This window comes from Heterodontus francisci, chromosome 29 (assembly GCF_036365525.1).
Source record: "Heterodontus francisci isolate sHetFra1 chromosome 29, sHetFra1.hap1, whole genome shotgun sequence".
Classification (NCBI taxonomy): Eukaryota; Metazoa; Chordata; class Chondrichthyes; order Heterodontiformes; family Heterodontidae; genus Heterodontus; species Heterodontus francisci.
In genome coordinates, this window is record NC_090399.1 from 66515760 (window position 1) to 66534805 (window position 19046).

Genomic DNA, 19046 nt, shown 5'->3' on the forward strand with positions numbered 1-19046 from the left:
CATGTCCTGATGTCTCTCTCTCTCTGTGGGGTTGATGTTTTGGGGTTCATGCCCTGATGTCTCTCTCTCTCTCTGGGGTTGATGTTTTGGGGTTCATGCCCTGATGTCTCTCTCTCTCTCTGGGGTTGATGTTTTGGGGTTCATGCCCTGATGTCTCTCGCTGTCTGTGGGGTTGATGTTTTGGGATTCATGCCCTGATGTCTCTCTCTCTGTGGCGTTGATGTTTTGGGGTTCATGCCCTGATGTCTCTGTCTCTGGGGTTGGTGTTTTGGGTTTCATGCCCTGATGTCTCTCTCTCTCTCTGGGGTTGATGTTTTGGGGTTCATGCCCTGATGTCTCTCTCTCTCTGTGGGGTTGATGTTTTGGGGTTCATGCCCTGATGTCTCTCTCTCTGTGGCGTTGATGTTTTGGGGTTCATGCCCTGATGTCTCTGTCTCTGGGGTTGGTGTTTTGGGTTTCATGCCCTGCTGTCTCTCTCTCTGTGGGGTTGATGTTTTGGGGTTCATCCCCTGATGTCCATCTCTCTCAGCGGTTGGTGTTTTGGGGTTCATGCCCTGATGTCTCTCTCTCTCTGGGGTTGGTGTTTTGGGGTTCATGCCCTGATGTCTCTCTGGGGTTGATGTTTTGGGGTTCATGCCCTGATGTCTCTCTCTTTCTCTTGTGTTGATGTTTTGGGGTTGATGCCCTGATGTCTCTCTCTCTCTGTGGGGTTGATGTTTTGGGGTTCATGCCCTGATGTCTTTCTCTCTGTGGGGTTGATGTTTTGGGGTTCATGCCCTGATGTCCATCTCTCTCTCTCTGGTGTTGATGTTTTGGGGTTCATGCCCTGATGTCTCTCTTTGGGGTTGATGTTTTGGGGTTCATGCCCTGATGTCTCTCTTTGGGGATGATATTTTGGGGTTCATGCCCTGATGTCTCTCTCTCTGGGGTTGATGTTTTGGGGTTCATGCCCTGATGTCTCTCTCTCTCTGTGGGGTTGATGTTTTGGGGTTCATGCCCTGATGTCCATCTCTCTCTCTCTGGGGTTGATGTTTTGGGGTTCATGCCCTGATGTCTCTCTCTCTCTGGGGTTAATGTTTTGGGGTTCATGTCCTGATGTCTCTCTCTCTCTGTGGGGTTGATGTTTTGGGGTTCATGCCCTGATGTCTCTCTCTCTCTCTGGGGTTGATGTTTTGGGGTTCATGCCCTGATGTCTCTCTCTCTCTCTGGGGTTGATGTTTTGGGGTTCATGCCCTGATGTCTCTCGCTGTCTGTGGGGTTGATGTTTTGGGGTTCATGCCCTGATGTCTCTGTCTCTGGGGTTGGTGTTTTGGGTTTCATGCCCTGCTGTCTCTCTCTCTGTGGGGTTGATGTTTTGGGGTTCATGCCCTGATGTCCATCTCTCTCTGCGGTTGGTGTTTTGGGGTTCATGCCCTGATGTCTCTCTCTCTCTGTGGGGTTGATGTTTTGGGGTTCATGCCCTGATGTCCATCTCTCTCTCTCTGGGGTTCATGTTTTGGGGTTCATGCCCTGATGTCTCTCTCTCTCTGGGGTTGGTGTTTTGGGGTTCATGCCCTGATGTCTCTCTCTCTGGGGTTGATGTTTTGGGGTTCATGCCCTGATGTCTCTCCCTTTCTCTTGGGTTGATGTTTTGGGGTTCATGCCCTGATGTCTCTCTCTTTCTCTGGGGTTGATGTTTTGGGGTTCATGCCCTGATGTCTCTCTCTCTGTGGGGTTGATGTTTTGGGCTTCATGCCCTGATGTCTCTCTCTCTCTGGGGTTGATGTTTTGGGGTTCATGCCCAGATGTCTCTCTCTCTCTGGGGTTGGTGTTTTGGGGTTCATGCCCTGATGTCTCTCTCTCTCTGGGGTTGATGTTTTGGGGTTCATGCCCTGATGTCTCTCTCTCTCTGCGATTGATGTTTTGCGTTCATGCCCTGATGTCTCTCTCTCTGGGGTTGATGTTTTGGGGTTCATGCCCTGGTGTCTCCCTCTTTGGGGTTGATGTTTTGGGGTTCATGCCCTGATGTCTCTCTTTCATTGGGGTTGATGTTTTGGGGTTCATGCCGATGTCTCTCTCTTTGGGGTTGATGTTTTGGGGTTCATGCCCTGATGTCTCTCTCTCATTGGGGTTGATGTTTTGGGGTTCATGCCGATGTCTCTCTCTTTGGGGTTGATGTTTTGGGGTTCATGCCCTGATGTCTCTCTCTCTCTGGGGTTAATGTTTTGGGGTTCATGTCCTGATGTCTCTCTCTCTCTGTGGGGTTGATGTTTTGGGGTTCATGCCCTGATGTCTCTCTCTCTGGGGTTGATGTTTTGGGGTTCATGCCCTGATGTCTCTCTCTTTCTCTTGTGTTGATGTTTTGGGGTTCATGCCCTGATGTCTCTCTCTCTCTGTGGGGTTGATGTTTTGGGGTTCATGCCCTGATGTCTTTCTCTCTGTGGGGTTGATGTTTTGGGGTTCATGCCCTGATGTCCATCTCTCTCTCTCTGGTGTTGATGTTTTGGGGTTCATGCCCTGATGTCTCTCTTTGGGGTTGATGTTTTGGGGTTCATGCCCTGATGTCTCTCTTTGGGGATGATATTTTGGGGTTCATGCCCTGATGTCTCTCTCTCTCTGGGGTTGATGTTTTGGGGTTCATGCCCTGATGTCTCTCTTTGGGGATGATATTTTGGGGTTCATGCCCTGATGTCTCTCTCTCTCTGTGGGGTTGATGTTTTGGGGTTCATGCCCTGATGTCCATCTCTCTCTCTCTGGGGTTGATGTTTTGGGGTTCATGCCCTGATGTCTCTCTCTCTGTGGGGTTGATGTTTTGGGCTTCATGCCCTGATGTCTCTCTCTCTCTGGGGTTGATGTTTTGGGGTTCATGCCCAGATGTCTCTCTCTCTCTGGGGTTGGTGTTTTGGGGTTCATGCCCTGATGTCTCTCTCTCTCTGGGGTTGATGTTTTGGGGTTCATGCCCTGATGTCTCTCTCTCTCTGCGATTGATGTTTTGCGTTCATGCCCTGATGTCTCTCTCTCTGGGGTTGATGTTTTGGGGTTCATGCCCTGGTGTCTCCCTCTTTGGGGTTGATGTTTTGGGGTTCATGCCCTGATGTCTCTCTTTCATTGGGGTTGATGTTTTGGGGTTCATGCCGATGTCTCTCTCTTTGGGGTTGATGTTTTGGGGTTCATGCCCTGATGTCTCTCTCTCATTGGGGTTGATGTTTTGGGGTTCATGCCGATGTCTCTCTCTTTGGGGTTGATGTTTTGGGGTTCATGCACTGATGTCTCTCTCTCTCTGGGGTTGATGTTTTGGGGTTCATGCCCTGATGTCTCTCTCTCTCTGGGGTTAATGTTTTGGGGTTCATGTCCTGATGTCTCTCTCTCTCTGTGGGGTTGATGTTTTGGGGTTCATGCCCTGATGTCTCTCTCTCTGGGGTTGATGTTTTGGGGTTCATGCCCTGATGTCTCTCTCTTTCTCTTGTGTTGATGTTTTGGGGTTCATGCCCTGATGTCTCTCTCTCTCTGTGGGGTTGATGTTTTGGGGTTCATGCCCTGATGTCTTTCTCTCTGTGGGGTTGATGTTTTGGGGTTCATGCCCTGATGTCCATCTCTCTCTCTCTGGTGTTGATGTTTTGGGGTTCATGCCCTGATGTCTCTCTTTGGGGTTGATGTTTTGGGGTTCATGCCCTGATGTCTCTCTTTGGGGATGATATTTTGGGGTTCATGCCCTGATGTCTCTCTCTCTCTGGGGTTGATGTTTTGGGGTTCATGCCCTGATGTCTCTCTTTGGGGATGATATTTTGGGGTTCATGCCCTGATGTCTCTCTCTCTCTGTGGGGTTGATGTTTTGGGGTTCATGCCCTGATGTCCATCTCTCTCTCTCTGGGGTTGATGTTTTGGGGTTCATGCCCTGATGTCTCTCTCTCTGGGGTTAATGTTTTGGGGTTCATGTCCTGATGTCTCTCTCTCTCTGTGGGGTTGATGTTTTGGGGTTCATGCCCTGATGTCTCTCTCTCTCTGTGGGGTTGATGTTTTGGGGTTCATGCCCTGATGTCTCTCTCTCTCTCTGGGGTTGATGTTTTGGGGTTCATGCCCTGATGTCTCTCTCTCTCTCTGGGGTTGATGTTTTGGGGTTCATGCCCTGATGTCTCTCGCTGTCTGTGGGGTTGATGTTTTGGGATTCATGCCCTGATGTCTCTCTCTCTCTCTGGGGTTGATGTTTTGGGGTTCATGCCCTGATGTCTCTCTCTCTCTGTGGGGTTGATGTTTTGGGGTTCATGCCCTGATGTCTCTGTCTCTGGGGTTGGTGTTTTGGGTTTCATGCCCTGCTGTCTCTCTCTCTGTGGGGTTGATGTTTTGGGGTTCATGCCCTGATGTCCATCTCTCTCTGCGGTTGGTGTTTTGGGGTTCATGCCCTGATGTCTCTCTCTCTCTGTGGGGTTGATGTTTTGGGGTTCATGCCCTGATGTCCATCTCTCTCTCTCTGGGGTTCATGTTTTGGGGTTCATGTACTGATGTCTCTCTCTCTCTGGGGTTGGTGTTTTGGGGTTCATGCCCTGATGTCTCTCTCTCTGGGGTTGATGTTTTGGGGTTCATGCCCTGATGTCTCTCCCTTTCTCTTGGGTTGATGTTTTGGGGTTCATGCCCTGATGTCTCTCTCTTTCTCTGGGGTTGATGTTTTGGGGTTCATGCCCTGATGTCTCTCTCTCTGTGGGGTTGATGTTTTGGGCTTCATGCCCTGATGTCTCTCTCTCTCTGGGGTTGATGTTTTGGGGTTCATGCCCAGATGTCTCTCTCTCTCTGGGGTTGGTGTTTTGGGGTTCATGCCCTGATGTCTCTCTCTCTCTGGGGTTGATGTTTTGGGGTTCATGCCCTGATGTCTCTCTCTTTCTCTGGGGTTGATGTTTTGGGGTTCATGCCCTGATGTCTCTCTCTCTGTGGGGTTGATGTTTTGGGGTTCATGCCCTGATGTCTCTCTGTCTCTTGGGTTGATGTTTTGGGGTTCATGCCCTGATGTCTCTCTCTTTCTCTGGGGTTGATGTTTTGGGGTTCATGCCCTGATGTCTCTCTCTCTGTGGGGTTGATGTTTTGGGCTTCATGCCCTGATGTCTCTCTCTCTCTGGGGTTGATGTTTTGGGGTTCATGCCCAGATGTCTCTCTCTCTCTGGGGTTGGTGTTTTGGGGTTCATGCCCTGATGTCTCTCTCTCTGGGGTTGATGTTTTGGGGTTCATGCCCTGATGTCTCCCTCTTTGGGGTTGATGTTTTGGGGTTCATGCCCTGATGTCTCTCTTTCATTGGGGTTGATGTTTTGGGGTTCATGCCGATGTCTCTCTCTTTGGGGTTGATGTTTTGGGGTTCATGCCCTGATGTCTCTCTCTCATTGGGGTTGATGTTTTGGGGTTCATGCCGATGTCTCTCTCTTTGGGGTTGATGTTTTGGGGTTCATGCACTGATGTCTCTCTCTCTCTGGGGTTGATGTTTTGGGGTTCATGCCCTGATGTCTCTCTCTCTCTGGGGTTAATGTTTTGGGGTTCATGTCCTGATGTCTCTCTCTCTCTGTGGGGTTGATGTTTTGGGGTTCATGCCCTGATGTCTCTCTCTCTCTCTGGGGTTGATGTTTTGGGGTTCATGCCCTGATGTCTCTCTCTCACTCTGGGGTTGATGTTTTGGGGTTCATGCCCTGATGTCTCTCGCTGTCTGTGGGGTTGATGTTTTGGGATTCATGCCCTGATGTCTCTCTCTCTCTCTGGGGTTGATGTTTTGGGGTTCATGCCCTGATGTCTCTCTCTCTCTCTGTGGGGTTGATGTTTTGGGGTTCATGCCCTGATGTCTCTCTCTCTGTGGCGTTGATGTTTTGGGGTTCATGCCCTGATGTCTCTGTCTCTGGGGTTGGTGTTTTGGGTTTCATGCCCTGCTGTCTCTCTCTCTGTGGGGTTGATGTTTTGGGGTTCATGCCCTGATGTCCATCTCTCTCTGCGGTTGGTGTTTTGGGGTTCATGCCCTGATGTCTCTCTCTCTGTGGGGTTGATGTTTTGGGGTTCATGCCCTGATGTCCATCTCTCTCTCTCTGGGGTTCATGTTTTGGGGTTCATGCCCTGATGTCTCTCTCTCTCTGGGGTTGGTGTTTTGGGGTTCATGCCCTGATGTCTCTCTCTCTGGGGTTGATGTTTTGGGGTTCATGCCCTGATGTCTCTCTCTTTCTCTTGGGTTGATGTTTTGGGGTTCATGCCCTGATGTCTCTCTCTCTCTGTGGGGTTGATGTTTTGGGGTTCATGCCCTGATGTCTTTTTCTCTGTGGGGTTGATGTTTTGGGGTTCATGCCCTCATGTCCATCTCGCTCTCTCTGGGGTTGATGTTTTGGGGTTCATGCCCTGATGTCTCTCTTTGGGGATGATATTTTGGGGTTCATGCCCTGATGTCTCTCTCTCTGTGGGGTTGATGTTTTGGGGTTCATGCCCTGATGTCTCTCTCTGGGGTTGATGTTTTGGGGTTCATGCCCTGATGTCTCTCTTCGGGGATGATATTTTGGGGTTCATGCCCTGATGTCTCTGTCTCTGTGGGGTTGATGTTTTGGGGTTCATGCCCTGATGTCCATGTCTCTCTCTCTGGGGTTGATGTTTTGGGGTTCATGCCCTGATGTCTCTCTGTCTGGGGTTGATGTTTTGGGGTTCATGCCCTGATGTCTCTCTCTTTGGGGTTGATGTTTTGGGGTTCATGCCCTGATGTCTCTCTCTCTTTGGGGTTGATGTTTTGGGGTTCATGCCCTGATGTCTTTCTCTGGGGTTGATGTTTTGGGGTTCATGCCCTGATGTCTGTCTTTGGGGATGATATTTTGGGGTTCATGCCCTGATGTCTCTCTCTCTCTGGGGTTGATGTTTTGGGGTTCATGCCCTGATGTCCATCTCTCTCTCTCTGGGGTTGATGTTTTGGGGTTCATGCCCTGATGTCTCTCTCTCTCTGTGGGGTTGATGTTTTGGGGTTCATGCCCTGATGTCCATCTCTCTCTCTCTGGGGTTGATGTTTTGGGGTTCATGCCCTGATGTCTCTCTCTCATTGGGGTTGATGTTTTGGGGTTCATGCCGATGTCTCTCTCTTTGGGGTTGATGTTTTGGGGTTCATGCACTGATGTCTCTCTCTCTCTGGGGTTGATGTTTTGGGGTTCATGCCCTGATGTCTCTCTCTCTCTGGGGTTAATGTTTTGGGGTTCATGTCCTGATGTCTCTCTCTCTCTGTGGGGTTGATGTTTTGGGGTTCATGCCCTGATGTCTCTCTCTCTCTCTGGGGTTGATGTTTTGGGGTTCATGCCCTGATGTCTCTCTCTCACTCTGGGGTTGATGTTTTGGGGTTCATGCCCTGATGTCTCTCGCTGTCTGTGGGGTTGATGTTTTGGGATTCATGCACTGATGTCTCTCTCTCTCTCTGGGGTTGATGTTTTGGGGTTCATGCCCTGATGTCTCTCTCTCTCTCTGTGGGGTTGATGTTTTGGGGTTCATGCCCTGATGTCTCTCTCTCTGTGGCGTTGATGTTTTGGGGTTCATGCCCTGATGTCTCTGTCTCTGGGGTTGGTGTTTTGGGTTTCATGCCCTGCTGTCTCTCTCTCTGTGGGGTTGATGTTTTGGGGTTCATGCCCTGATGTCCATCTCTCTCTGCGGTTGGTGTTTTGGGGTTCATGCCCTGATGTCTTTCTCTCTGTGGGGTTGATGTTTTGGGGTTCATGCCCTGATGTCCATCTCTCTCTCTCTGGGGTTCATGTTTTGGGGTTCATGCCCTGATGTCTCTCTCTCTCTGGGGTTGGTGTTTTGGGGTTCATGCCCTGATGTCTCTCTCTCTGGGGTTGATGTTTTGGGGTTCATGCCCTGATGTCTCTCTCTTTCTCTTGGGTTGATGTTTTGGGGTTCATGCCCTGATGTCTCTCTCTCTCTGTGGGGTTGATGTTTTGGGGTTCATGCCCTGATGTCTTTCTCTCTGTGGGGTTGATGTTTTGGGGTTCATGCCCTCATGTCCATCTCGCTCTCTCTGGGGTTGATGTTTTGGGGTTCATGCCCTGATGTCTCTCTTTGGGGATGATATTTTGGGGTTCATGCCCTGATGTCTCTCTCTCTCTGGGGTTGATGTTTTGGGGTTCATGCCCTGATGTCTCTCTCTGGGGTTGATGTTTTGGGGTTCATGCCCTGATGTCTCTCTTCGGGGATGATATTTTGGGGTTCATGCCCTGATGTCTCTGTCTCTGTGGGGTTGATGTTTTGGGGTTCATGCCCTGATGTCCATCTCTCTCTCTCTGGGGTTGATGTTTTGGGGTTCATGCCCTGATGTCTCTCTGTCTGGGGTTGATGTTTTGGGGTTCATGCCCTGATGTCTCTCTCTTTGGGGTTGATGTTTTGGGGTTCATGCCCTGATGTCTCTCTCTCTTTGGGGTTGATGTTTTGGGGTTCATGCCCTGATGTCTTTCTCTGGGGTTGATGTTTTGGGGTTCATGCCCTGATGTCTCTCTTTGGGGATGATATTTTGGGGTTCATGCCCTGATGTCTCTCTCTCTCTGGGGTTGATGTTTTGGGGTTCATGCCCTGATGTCCATCTCTCTCTCTCTGGGGTTGATGTTTTGGGGTTCATGCCCTGATGTCTGTCTCTCTCTGTGGGGTTGATGTTTTGGGGTTCATGCCCTGATGTCCATCTCTCTCTCTCTGGGGTTGATGTTTTGGGGTTCATGCCCTGATGTCTCTCTCTCTCTGTGGGGTTGATGTTTTGGGGTTCATGCCCTGATGTCTCTCTCTCTCTCTGGGGTTGATGTTTTGGGGTTCATGCCCTGATGTCTCTCTCTCTGTGGGGTTGATGTTTTGGGGTTCATGCCCTGATGTCTCTCTCTCTCTCTGGGGTTGATGTTTTGGGGTTCATGCCCTGATGTCTCTCTCTCTCTCTGGGGTTGATGTTTTGGGGTTCATGCCCTGATGTCTCTCTCTCTCTGTGGCGTTGATGTTTTGGGGTTCATGCCCTGATGTCTCTGTCTCTGGGGTTGGTGTTTTGGGTTTCATGCCCTGCTGTCTCTCTCTCTGTGGGGTTGATGTTTTGGGGTTCATGCCCTGATGTCCATCTCTCTCTCTCTGGGGTTCATGTTTTGGGGTTCATGCCCTGATGTCTCTCTCTCTCTGGGGTTGGTGTTTTGGGGTTCATGCCCTGATGTCTCTCTCTCTGGGGTTGATGTTTTGGGGTTCATGCCCTGATGTCTCTCTCTTTCTGTTGGGTTGATGTTTTGGGGTTCATGCCCTGATGTCTCTGTCTCTGTGGGGTTGATGTTTTGGGGTTCATGCCCTGATGTCCATCTCTCTCTCTCTGGGGTTGGTGTTTTGGGGTTCATGCCCTGATGTCTCTCTCTCTGGGGTTGATGTTTTGGGGTTCATGCCCTGATGTCTCTCTCTTTCTCTTGGGTTGATGTTTTGGGGTTCATGCCCTGATGTCTCTCTCTCTCTGGGGTTGATGTTTTGGGGTTCATGCCCTGATGTCTCTCTCTCTCTGGGGTTGGGGTTTTGGGGTTCATGCCCTGATGTCTCTCTCTCTCTGGGGTTGATGTTTTGGGGTTCATGCCCTGATGTCTCTCTCTCTCTGCGATTGATGTTTTGCGTTCATGCCCTGATGTCTCTCTCTCTGGGGTTGATGTTTTGGGGTTCATGCCCTGATGTCTCTCTCTCATTGGGGTTGATGTTTTGGGGTTCATGCCGATGTCTCTCTCTTTGGGGTTGATGTTTTGGGGTTCATGCACTGATGTCTCTCTCTCTCTGGGGTTGATGTTTTGGGGTTAATGCCCTGATGTCTCTCTCTTTGGGGTTGATGTTTTGGGGTTCATGCCCTGATGTCTCTCTCTCTTTGGGGCTGATGTTTTGGGGTTCATGCCCTGATGTCTCTCTCTTTGGTGTTGATGTTTTGGGGTTCGTGCCCTGATGTCTCTCTCTCTCTGGGGTTGATGTTTTGGGGTTCCTGCCCTGATGTCTCTCTCTCTCTGTGGTTGATATTTTGGGGTTTTTGCCCTGATGTCTCTCTCTCTGGGGTTGATGTTTTGGGGTTCATGCCCTGATGTCTCTCTCTTTGGGGTTCATGCCCTGATGTCTCTCTCTCTTTGGGGTTGACGTTTTGGGGTTCATGCCCTGATGTCTCTCTCTCTCTGGGGTTGATGTTTTGGGGTTCATGCCCTGATGTCTCTCTCTTTGGGGTTGATGTTTTGGGGTTCTTGCCCTGATGTCTCTCTCTCTTTGGGGTTGATGTTTTGGGGTTCATGCCCTGATGTCTCTCTCTTTGGGGTTGATGTTTTGGGGTTCATGCCCTGATGTCTCTCTCTGGGGTTGATGTTTTGGGGTTCTTGCCCTGATGTCTCTCTCTCTCTCTGGGGTTGATGTTTTGGGGTTCATGCCCTGATGTCCATCTCTCTCTCTCTGGGGTTGATGTTTTGGGGTTCATGCCCTGATGTCTCTCTCTCTCTCTGGGGTTGATGTTTTGGGGTTCATGCCCTGATGTCTCTCTCTCTGGGGTTGATGTTTTGGGGTTCATGCCCTGATGTCTCTCTCTCTGTGGGATTGGTGTTTTGGGTTCATGCGCTGATGTCTCTCTCTTTCTCTGGGGTTGATGTTTTGGGGTTCATGCCCTGATGTCTCTCTCTCTGTGGTGTTGATGTTTTGGGGTTCATGCCCTGATGTCTCTCTCTCTGTGGTGTTGATGTTTTGGGGTTCATGCCCTGATGTCTCTCTCTTTGGGGTTGATGTTTTGGGGTTCATGCCCTGATGTCTCTCTCTGGGGTTGATGTTTTGGGGTTCTTGCCCTGATGTCTCTCTCTCTCTCTGGGGTTGATGTTTTGGGGTTCATGCCCTGATGTCCATCTCTCTCTCTCTGGGGTTGATGTTTTGGGGTTTATGCCCTGATGTCTCTCTCTCTCTGTGGGGTTGATGTTTTGGGGTTCATGCCCTGATGTCCATCTCTCTCTCTCTGGGGTTGATGTTTTGGGGTTCATGCCCTGATGTCTCTCTCTCTCTCTGGGGTTGATGTTTTGGGGTTCATGCCCTGATGTCTCTCTCTCTGGGGTTGATGTTTTGGGGTTCATGCCCTGATGTCTCTCTCTCTCTGGGATTGGTGTTTTGGGTTCATGCGCTGATGTCTCTCTCTTTCTCTGGGGTTGATGTTTTGGGGTTCATGCCCTGATGTCTCTGTCTCTGGGTTTGATGTTTTGGGGTTCATGCCCTGATGTCTCTCTCTCTGTGGTGTTGATGTTTTGGGGTTCATGCCCTGATGTCTCTCTCTCTGTGGTGTTGATGTTTTGGAGTTCATGCCCTGATGTCTCTCTCTCTGGGGTTGATGATTTGGGGTTCATGCCCTGATGTCTCTCTCTCTCTCTGGGGTTGATGTTTTGGGGTTTTTGCCCTGATGTATCTCTCTCTGTGGGGTTGATGTTTTGGGGTGTTTGCCCTGATGTCTCTCTCTGTGGGGTTGATGTTTTGGGGTTCATGCCCTGAAGTTTCTCTCTGGGGTTGATGTTTTGGGGTTCATGCCCTGATGTCTCTCTCTATCTCTGGGGTTGATTTTTTCTGGTTCATGCCCTGATGTCTCTCTCTCTCTGGGGTTGATGTTTTGGGGTTCATGCCCTGATGTCTCTCTCTCTCTGGGGTTGATGTTTTGGGGTTCATGCCCTGAGGTCTCTCTCTGGGGTTGATGTTTTGGGGTTCATGCCCTGATGTCTCTCTCTCTGTGGGGTTGATGTTTTGGGGTTCATGCCCTGATGTCTCTCTCTCTCTGTGGGGTTGATATTTTGGGGTTCATGCCCTGATGTCTCTCTCTCTCTGGGGTTGATGTTTTGGGGTTCATGCCCTGATGTCTCTCTCTCTCTGGGGTTGATGTTTTGGGGTTCATGCCCTGAGGTCTCTCTCTGGGGTTGATGTTTTGGGGTTCATGCCCTGATGTCTCTCTCTCTGTGGGGTTGATGTTTTGGGGTTCATGCCCTGATGTCTCTCTCTCTCTGTTGGGTTGATATTTTGGGGTTCATGCCCTGATGTCTCTCTCTCTCTGGGGTTGATGTATTGGGGTTCATGCCCTGATGTCTCTCTCTCTCTGTGGGGTTGATATTTTGGGGTTCATGCCCTGATGTCTCTCTCTCTGTGGGGTTGATGTTTTGGGGTTCATGCCCTGATGTCTCTCTCTCTGTGGGGTTGATGTTTTGGGGTTCATGCCCTGATGTCTCTCTCTCTCTGTGGGGTTGATGTTTTGGGGTTCATGCCCTGATGCCTCTCTCTCTTTGGGGTTGATGTTTTGAGGTTCATCTCCTGATGTCTCTCTCTGGGGTTGATGTTTTGGGGTTCATGCCCTGATGTCTCTCTCTCTTTGGGATTGATGTTTTGGGGTTCATGCCCTGATGTCTCTCTCTCTCTCTCTGCGTTTCAGGCTCTCATTCGCTCCGGTTTTTCTTTACCTCAATGACCCCGATTCCCGGTCTCCCAGATTTTTTTTCTGTCGGTTATGTGGATGAGGCTCAGATCGATTACTACGATAGCAACCTTCAGAAGGCGACCTTTCGGCAGCGGTGGATGTCGGAGAGTCCGGGTCCTGATTTCTGGCAGGAACAGACACAGAGGCTGCGGATTTGGGAGCAGACTGCAAAGGCCCAGATTCAGACCCTCATGAAACGGAACAACCAGTCGGCCGGTGAGTCATCCCCCCTCTCGGGGATCAGGGCTTGGAATGGGGCCTCAGACTAGGAGCGGGTGGGAGTACGTGATCCGGGGTCACGGTGATCCGGGTGGCTCCGCCCACTCCCTCATCACCCCTAACCTCTGGGGTCTCTGTGAACCGTGCTCTGATTGGCTGTGTGTATGTGTGTTTGCCATGGGACCTCTGATTGGCTGTGTGTGTTTGATTGGCAGTGGAGAGAGGGCGGGGTCTGTGTGAGCCAGGCACTGATTTTGTCAATAAAAACAAAACAAAAAATGTTGTAAATACTCAGGAACTCTGGCAGCATCTGTGGAGAGAGAAGCAGAGTTAACATTTCAGGTCAGTGACCCTTCATCAGAAACATAGAAAATCGGAGCAGGAGTAGGCCATTCGGCCCTTCAGCCTGCTTCGCCATTCATGATGATCATGGCTGATCATCGAACTCAGTGATCTGTTCCTGCTTTTGCCCCATACCCTTTGATCCCTTCAAACCCAAGAGCTTTTTCTAACTCCTTCTTGAAAACGTACAATGTTTTGGCCTCAACTGCTTTCCTTGGTAGCGAACTGGCAGAGCTAGAAATGTGATAGGTTTTAAGCAAGTAAAGTGGGGGTGGGGCAAGAGATAAGAAAAGCAAAGGTGTTGATAGGACAGAGAGTCACAGAGAATAACTGACCAGAAGGTCATGGAGCAAAGGCAAATGGTCTGTTAATGGTGTGGTAAAAGACAAAGCGTTAGTTCAGAGAAGGTGTTAATTGACAGAAAACTGAACAGCCCTGGCCCAAAGCACAAACATGAAAAAAACACAGTGGGCATGCACATGGTAAGAAAAATGAATGATGTAACAGACTAAAATAAAATAAAAAGAACGAAGAAAAAGGAAAAATACTGAAAATAAATTGGGGGGGGTGGGGGGTGGGGGGTGGTGGTGGGGGGTGGCCTGACATGCTCTGAAATTATTAAACTCAATATTCAGTTGCTACAACCTGCCGGACTGAACATTGAGTTTGATCATTTCAGAGCATGACAGGCTCCCCCTTTTCAGCGATGGTAATGCTTGTGAACATCAGGGGGAAATGGTTAGATATGCTCTTGTTGGAGATGGTCATTGCCTGGCACTTGTGTGCCACTTATCAGCCCAAGCCTGGATATTGTCCAGGTCTTGCTGCATTTCTACACAGACTGCTTCAGTATCTGAGGAGTCACGAATGGTGCTGAACATTGTGCAATCATCAGTGAACATCCCCACTTCTGGACTTTATGATTGAAGGAAGGTCATTGATGAAGCAGCTGAAGATGTTTGGGCCCAGGACACTACCCTGAGGATCTCCTGCATTGATGTCCTGGAGCTCAGATGATTGACCTCCAACAACCACAACCATCTTCCTTTGTGCTAGGTATGGCTCCAGCCAGCGGTAGGTTTTCTGCCTGATTCCCATTGACTGCAGTTTTGCTGGGGATGCTTGATGCCGTACTCGGTCAAATGCTGCCTTGATGTCAAGGGCAGTCACTCTCACCTCCCGATTGGCTGTCTTTGATTGACATTGCGGGGAGGGTGGGCTCTCTGGGTCAGGCTGTGTTTGGCTGTCAGTGGAGGATTGTCGGGGTCTCAGTAGGACAAGGTCTGATTGGCTGTGTGGTTGATTGACAGTTTGATTGGCGGTGGGGGCTCTGACTGGCTATCTGTTTGAACGTGGTGGAGAGGGCTCTGAATGGCTGTGTGTGTTTGATTGACAGGGATTCACATACTCCAGACAGTGTACGGCTGTGAGCTGCGGGAAGATGGGAGCACCTGGGGGTTTTATCAAGATGGCTGGGACGGGAAGGATGCCATCGTGTTAGACAAAGAGAACATGATGTGGGTCGCAGTGACACCATTCATGGTGCTGACCAAACAGGAGTGGGACAGAGACACTGCCAGGAACCAGCGGTGGAAGGATTACCTGGAGCAGGAGTGCATCGCCTGGCTGAATGAATTCCTGAAACTTGGAGAGAACGAACTGAGACCGGGTGAGTGAATGGGGAGTGGGGGTACTGAGAGTCGGCAAGTGAGGGCGGGGGGCAGGACTGAGAGTGGATGAGTGGGCGGGGAGTGGGGGTACTGAGAGTCGGCAAGTGAGGGAGGGGGGCAGGACTGAGAGTGGGTGAGTGGGGGCACTGGGAGTCTGCAAGTGAGGGTGGGGGGCAGGATTGAGAGTGGATGAGTGGGTGGGGAGTGGGGGTACTGAGAGTCGGCAAGTGAGGGCGGGGGCAGGACTGAGAGTGTTGAGTGAGGTACTGAGAGTAGGTGAGTGCGGGCGAGAGGCAGGACTGAGAGTGGGTGAGTGGGCGGGGGGACTGAGAGTAGGTGAGTGAGTGGGGAGTGAGGTACTGAGAGTCAGCGAGTCAGGGCGGGAGTGGGGGACTGAGAGTGGGAGGAGCTGAGAATCAGCGAGTGAGTATGGGGGTACTGAGAGTCGGTGAGTCGGGTGGGGGGGATGTGGAGCTGGGATTGGGAGCACAGTGAATGAGGGGAGGAGTTTGGGAGCAGGAATTGAGTGACAGAGGTCTGATCCCCAGTTTAAAGAGGTATGTAAAATTCCCCGGGGTCAGGAGTCTGATCCCCAGTTTAAAGAGATATGTACCATTCCCTGGGGTCTGGGGTCTATTCCCCAGTTTAAAGGGATATGTACCATTGTCTGGGGTAAGGGGTCTAATCCTCAGTTTGAAGGGATATGTACCATTCCCTGGGGTCAGGGGTCTATTCCCCAGTTTAAAGGGATATGTACCATTCCCTGGGGTAAGGGGTCTAATCCCCAGTTTAAAGGGATATGTACCATTCCCTGGGGTAAGGGGTCTAATCCCCAGTTTAAAGGGATATGTACCATTTCCCGAGGTCAGGGATCTAATCCCCAGTTTAAAGGGGTATGTACCGTTTCTTGGGGTCAGGGGACTGATCCCCAGTTTAAAAGGATATGTACCGTTCCTTGGGGTCAGGGGACTGATCCCCAGTTTAAAGGGATATATACCGTTCCGTGGGGTCAGGGGTCTGATCCCAAGTTTAAAGGGGTATGTACCATTCCTGCGGTCAGGGCTCTGATCCCCAGTTTAAAGGGGTATGTACCATTCCTGGGGTCAGGGGTCTAATCCCCAGTTTAAAGGGATATGTACCGTTCCTTGGGGTCACGGGACTGATTCCCAGTTTTAAGGGATATGTACCATTCCTTGGGGTCAGGGGTCTGATCCCCAGTTTAAAGGGGTATGTACCATTCCTGAGGTCAGGGGTCTGATCCCCAGTTCAAGGAGTATGTACCGTTCCTTGGGGTCAGGGGACTGATCCCTGGTTTAAAGGGATATGTACCGTACATTGGGGACAGGGGACTCATCCCCAGTTTAAAGGGATATGTACCGTTCCTTGGGGTCAGGGGTCTGATCCCAAGTTTAAAGGGGTATATACCGTTCCTGGGGTCAGGGCTCTGATCTCCAGTTTAAAGGGGTATGTACCATTCCTGGGGTCAGGGGTCTGATCCCCAATTTAAAGGGATATGTACCATTCCTTGGTGACAGGGGTCCAATCCCCAGTTTAAAGGGGTATGTACCATTTCCCGAGGTCAGGGGTCTAATCCTCAGTTTAAAGGGATATGTACCATTCCCTGGGGTCAGGGGTCTGATCCCCAGTTTAAAGGGGTATGTACCATTCCTGGGGTCAGGGGTCTGATCCCCAGTTTAAAGGGGTATGGACCATTCCTGAGGTCAGGGGTCTGATCCCCAGTTTAAAGGGATATGTACCGATCCTTGGGGTCAGAGGTCGAATCCCCAGTTTAAAGGGATATGTACCATTTCCTGAGGTCAGGGGTCTAATCCGCAGTTTAAAGGGGTATGTACCATTCCTGGGGTCAGGTGTCTGATCCCAAATTTAAAGGGGTATGTAACATAGCTGGGGTCAGGGCTCTGATCCCCAGTTTAAAGGGGTATGTACCATTCCTGGGGTCAGGGGTCTAATCCCCAGTTTAAAGGGGTATGTACCATTCTTGGGGTCAGGTGTCTGATCCCCAGTTTAAAGGGATATGTAACGGTCCTCGGGGTCAGGGGACTGATCCCCAGTTTAAAGGGATATGTAACGGTCCTCGGGGTCAGGGGTCTGATCCCCAGTTTAAAGGGGTATGTACCATTCCTGAGGTCAGGGTAAAGATCCCCAGTTTAAAGGGATATGCACCGTTCCTTGGGGTCAGGGGACGGATCCCCAGTTTAAACGGATATGTACCGTTCCTTGGGGTCAGGGGTCTTATCCCAAATTTAAAGGGGTATGTACCATTTCTGGGGTCAGGGGTCTGATCCCCAGTTTAAAGGGGTATGTACCATTCCTGGGGTCAGGTCTAATCCGCAGTTTAAAGGGGTATGTACCATTCCTGGGGTCAGGGGTCTGATCCCCAGTTTAAAGGGCTATGTACCATTCCTGCGGTCAGGTCTAATCCGCAGTTTAAAGGGGTCTGTACCATTCTAGAGGTCAGGGGTCTGATCCCCAGTAAAAGGGGTATGTACCATTCCTGGGGTCAGGGGTCTGATCCCCAGTTTAAAGGGTTATGTACCGTTCCTTGGGGTCAGGGGACTGATTGCCAGTTTAATGGGATCTGTACTGCTCCCGGGGTCAGGGGTCTGATCCCCAGTTTAAAGGGTATGTTCCGTTCTTTGGGGTCTGGGTCCGATCGCCAGTTTAAAGGGATATGTACCATTCCCTGGGGTCCGGGGTCTAATCCCTCATTTAAAGGGGTATGTACCATTTCCTGGGGTCAGGAATCTAATCCGCAGTTGAAAGGGATATGTACCATTCCCTGGGGTCAGGTGTCTAACCCCAGTTTAAAGGGATATGTACCATTCCCTGGGGTCAGGGCTCTGATCTCCAGTTTAAAGGGGTATGTGCCATTCCCTGGGGTCAGGGGTCTGATCCCCAGTTTAAAGGGTATGTACCATTCCTGGGGTCAGGGGTCCGATCTCCAATTTAAAGGGATATGTACCATTCCCTGGGGTCAGGGGTCGAATCCCCAGTTTAAAGGGAAATGTACCGTTCCTTGGGGTCAGGGGACTGATCCCCAGTTTAAAGGGATATGTACCATTCCCTGGGGTCAGGGGTCGAATCCCCAGTTTAAAGGGATATAGACCGTTCCTTGGGGTCAGGGGTCTGATCCCCAGTTTAAAGGGGTATGTACCATTCCTGCGGTCAGGGCTCTGATCCCCAGTTTAAAGGGATATGTACCATTCCTTGGGGTCAGGGGACCGATCCCCAGTTCAAAGGGATATGTACCGTTCCTTGGGGTCAGGGGACCGATCCCCAGTTCAAAGGGATATGTACCGTTCCTTGGGGGCAGGGGACTGATCCCCAGTTTAAAAGGATATGTACCGTTCCTTGGGGTCAGGGGTCTGATCCCAAGTTTAAAGGGGTGTGTACTATTCCTGCGGTCAGGGCTCTGAACCCCAGTTTAAAGGGGTATGTACCATTCCTGGGGTCAGGGGTCTAATCCTCAGTTTAAAGGGGTATGTACCATTCCTTGGGGTCAGGGGACCGATCCCCAGTTCAAAGGGATATGTACCGTTCCTTGGGGTCAGGGGACTGATCCCCAGTTTAAAGGGATATGTACCATTCCTGGGGTCAGGGGGCTGATCCCCAGTTTAAAGGGGTATGTACCATTCCTGAGGTCAGGGGTCTGATCCCCAGTTTAAAGGAGTATGTACCGTTCCTGGGGTCAGGGGTCTGATCCCCAATTTAAAGGGGTATGTACCATTCCTGAGGTCAGGGGAAAGATCCCCAGTTTAAAGGGATATGCACCGTTCCTTGGGGTCAGGGGTCTTATCCCAAATTTAAATGGGGATGTACCATTTCTGGGGTCAGGGGTCTGATCCCCAGTTTAAAGGGGTATGTACCATTCCTGGGGTCAGGTCTAATCCGCAGTTTAAAGGGGTATGTACCATTCCTGGGGTCAGGGGTCTGATCCCCAGTTTAAAGGGGTATGTACCATTCCTGCGGTCAGGTCTAATCCGCAGTTTAAAGGGGTCTGTACCATTCTAGAGGTCAGGGGTCTGATCCCCAGTTTAAAGGGGTACGTACCATTCCTGGGGTCAGGGGTCTGATCCCCAGTTTAAAGGGTTATGTACCGTTCCTTGGGGTCAGGGGACTGATCCCCAGTTTAATGGGATCTGTACTTCTCCCGGGGTCAGGGGTCTGATCCCCAGTTTAAAGGGTATGGTCCGTTCTTTGGGGTCTGGGTCCGATCGCCAGTTTAAAGGGATATGTACCATTCCCTGGGGTCAGGGGTCTAATCCCTCATTTAAAGGGGTATGTACCATTTCCTGGGGTCAGGAATCTAATCCGCAGTTGAAAGGGATATGTACCATTCCCTGGGGTCAGGTGTCTAACCCCAGTTTAAA

General features: G+C 50.6%; 1 protein-coding gene across 4 annotated transcripts in view; it reads left to right on the forward strand.

Moving 5' to 3' along the window:
- LOC137345668 (major histocompatibility complex class I-related gene protein-like) overlaps nucleotides 1–19046 on the forward strand; it is a 203751-nt gene that overhangs the window by 46629 nt on the left and 138076 nt on the right. For all 4 annotated transcript variants that reach the window (XM_068008929.1, XM_068008931.1, XM_068008930.1 and 1 more), the window contains exons 2-3: nucleotides 12380–12640; nucleotides 14382–14654. In XM_068008929.1, the coding sequence (XP_067865030.1) occupies nucleotides 12380–12640; nucleotides 14382–14654 (534 nt within the window). The remainder of the gene's footprint in view (nucleotides 1–12379; nucleotides 12641–14381; nucleotides 14655–19046) is intronic.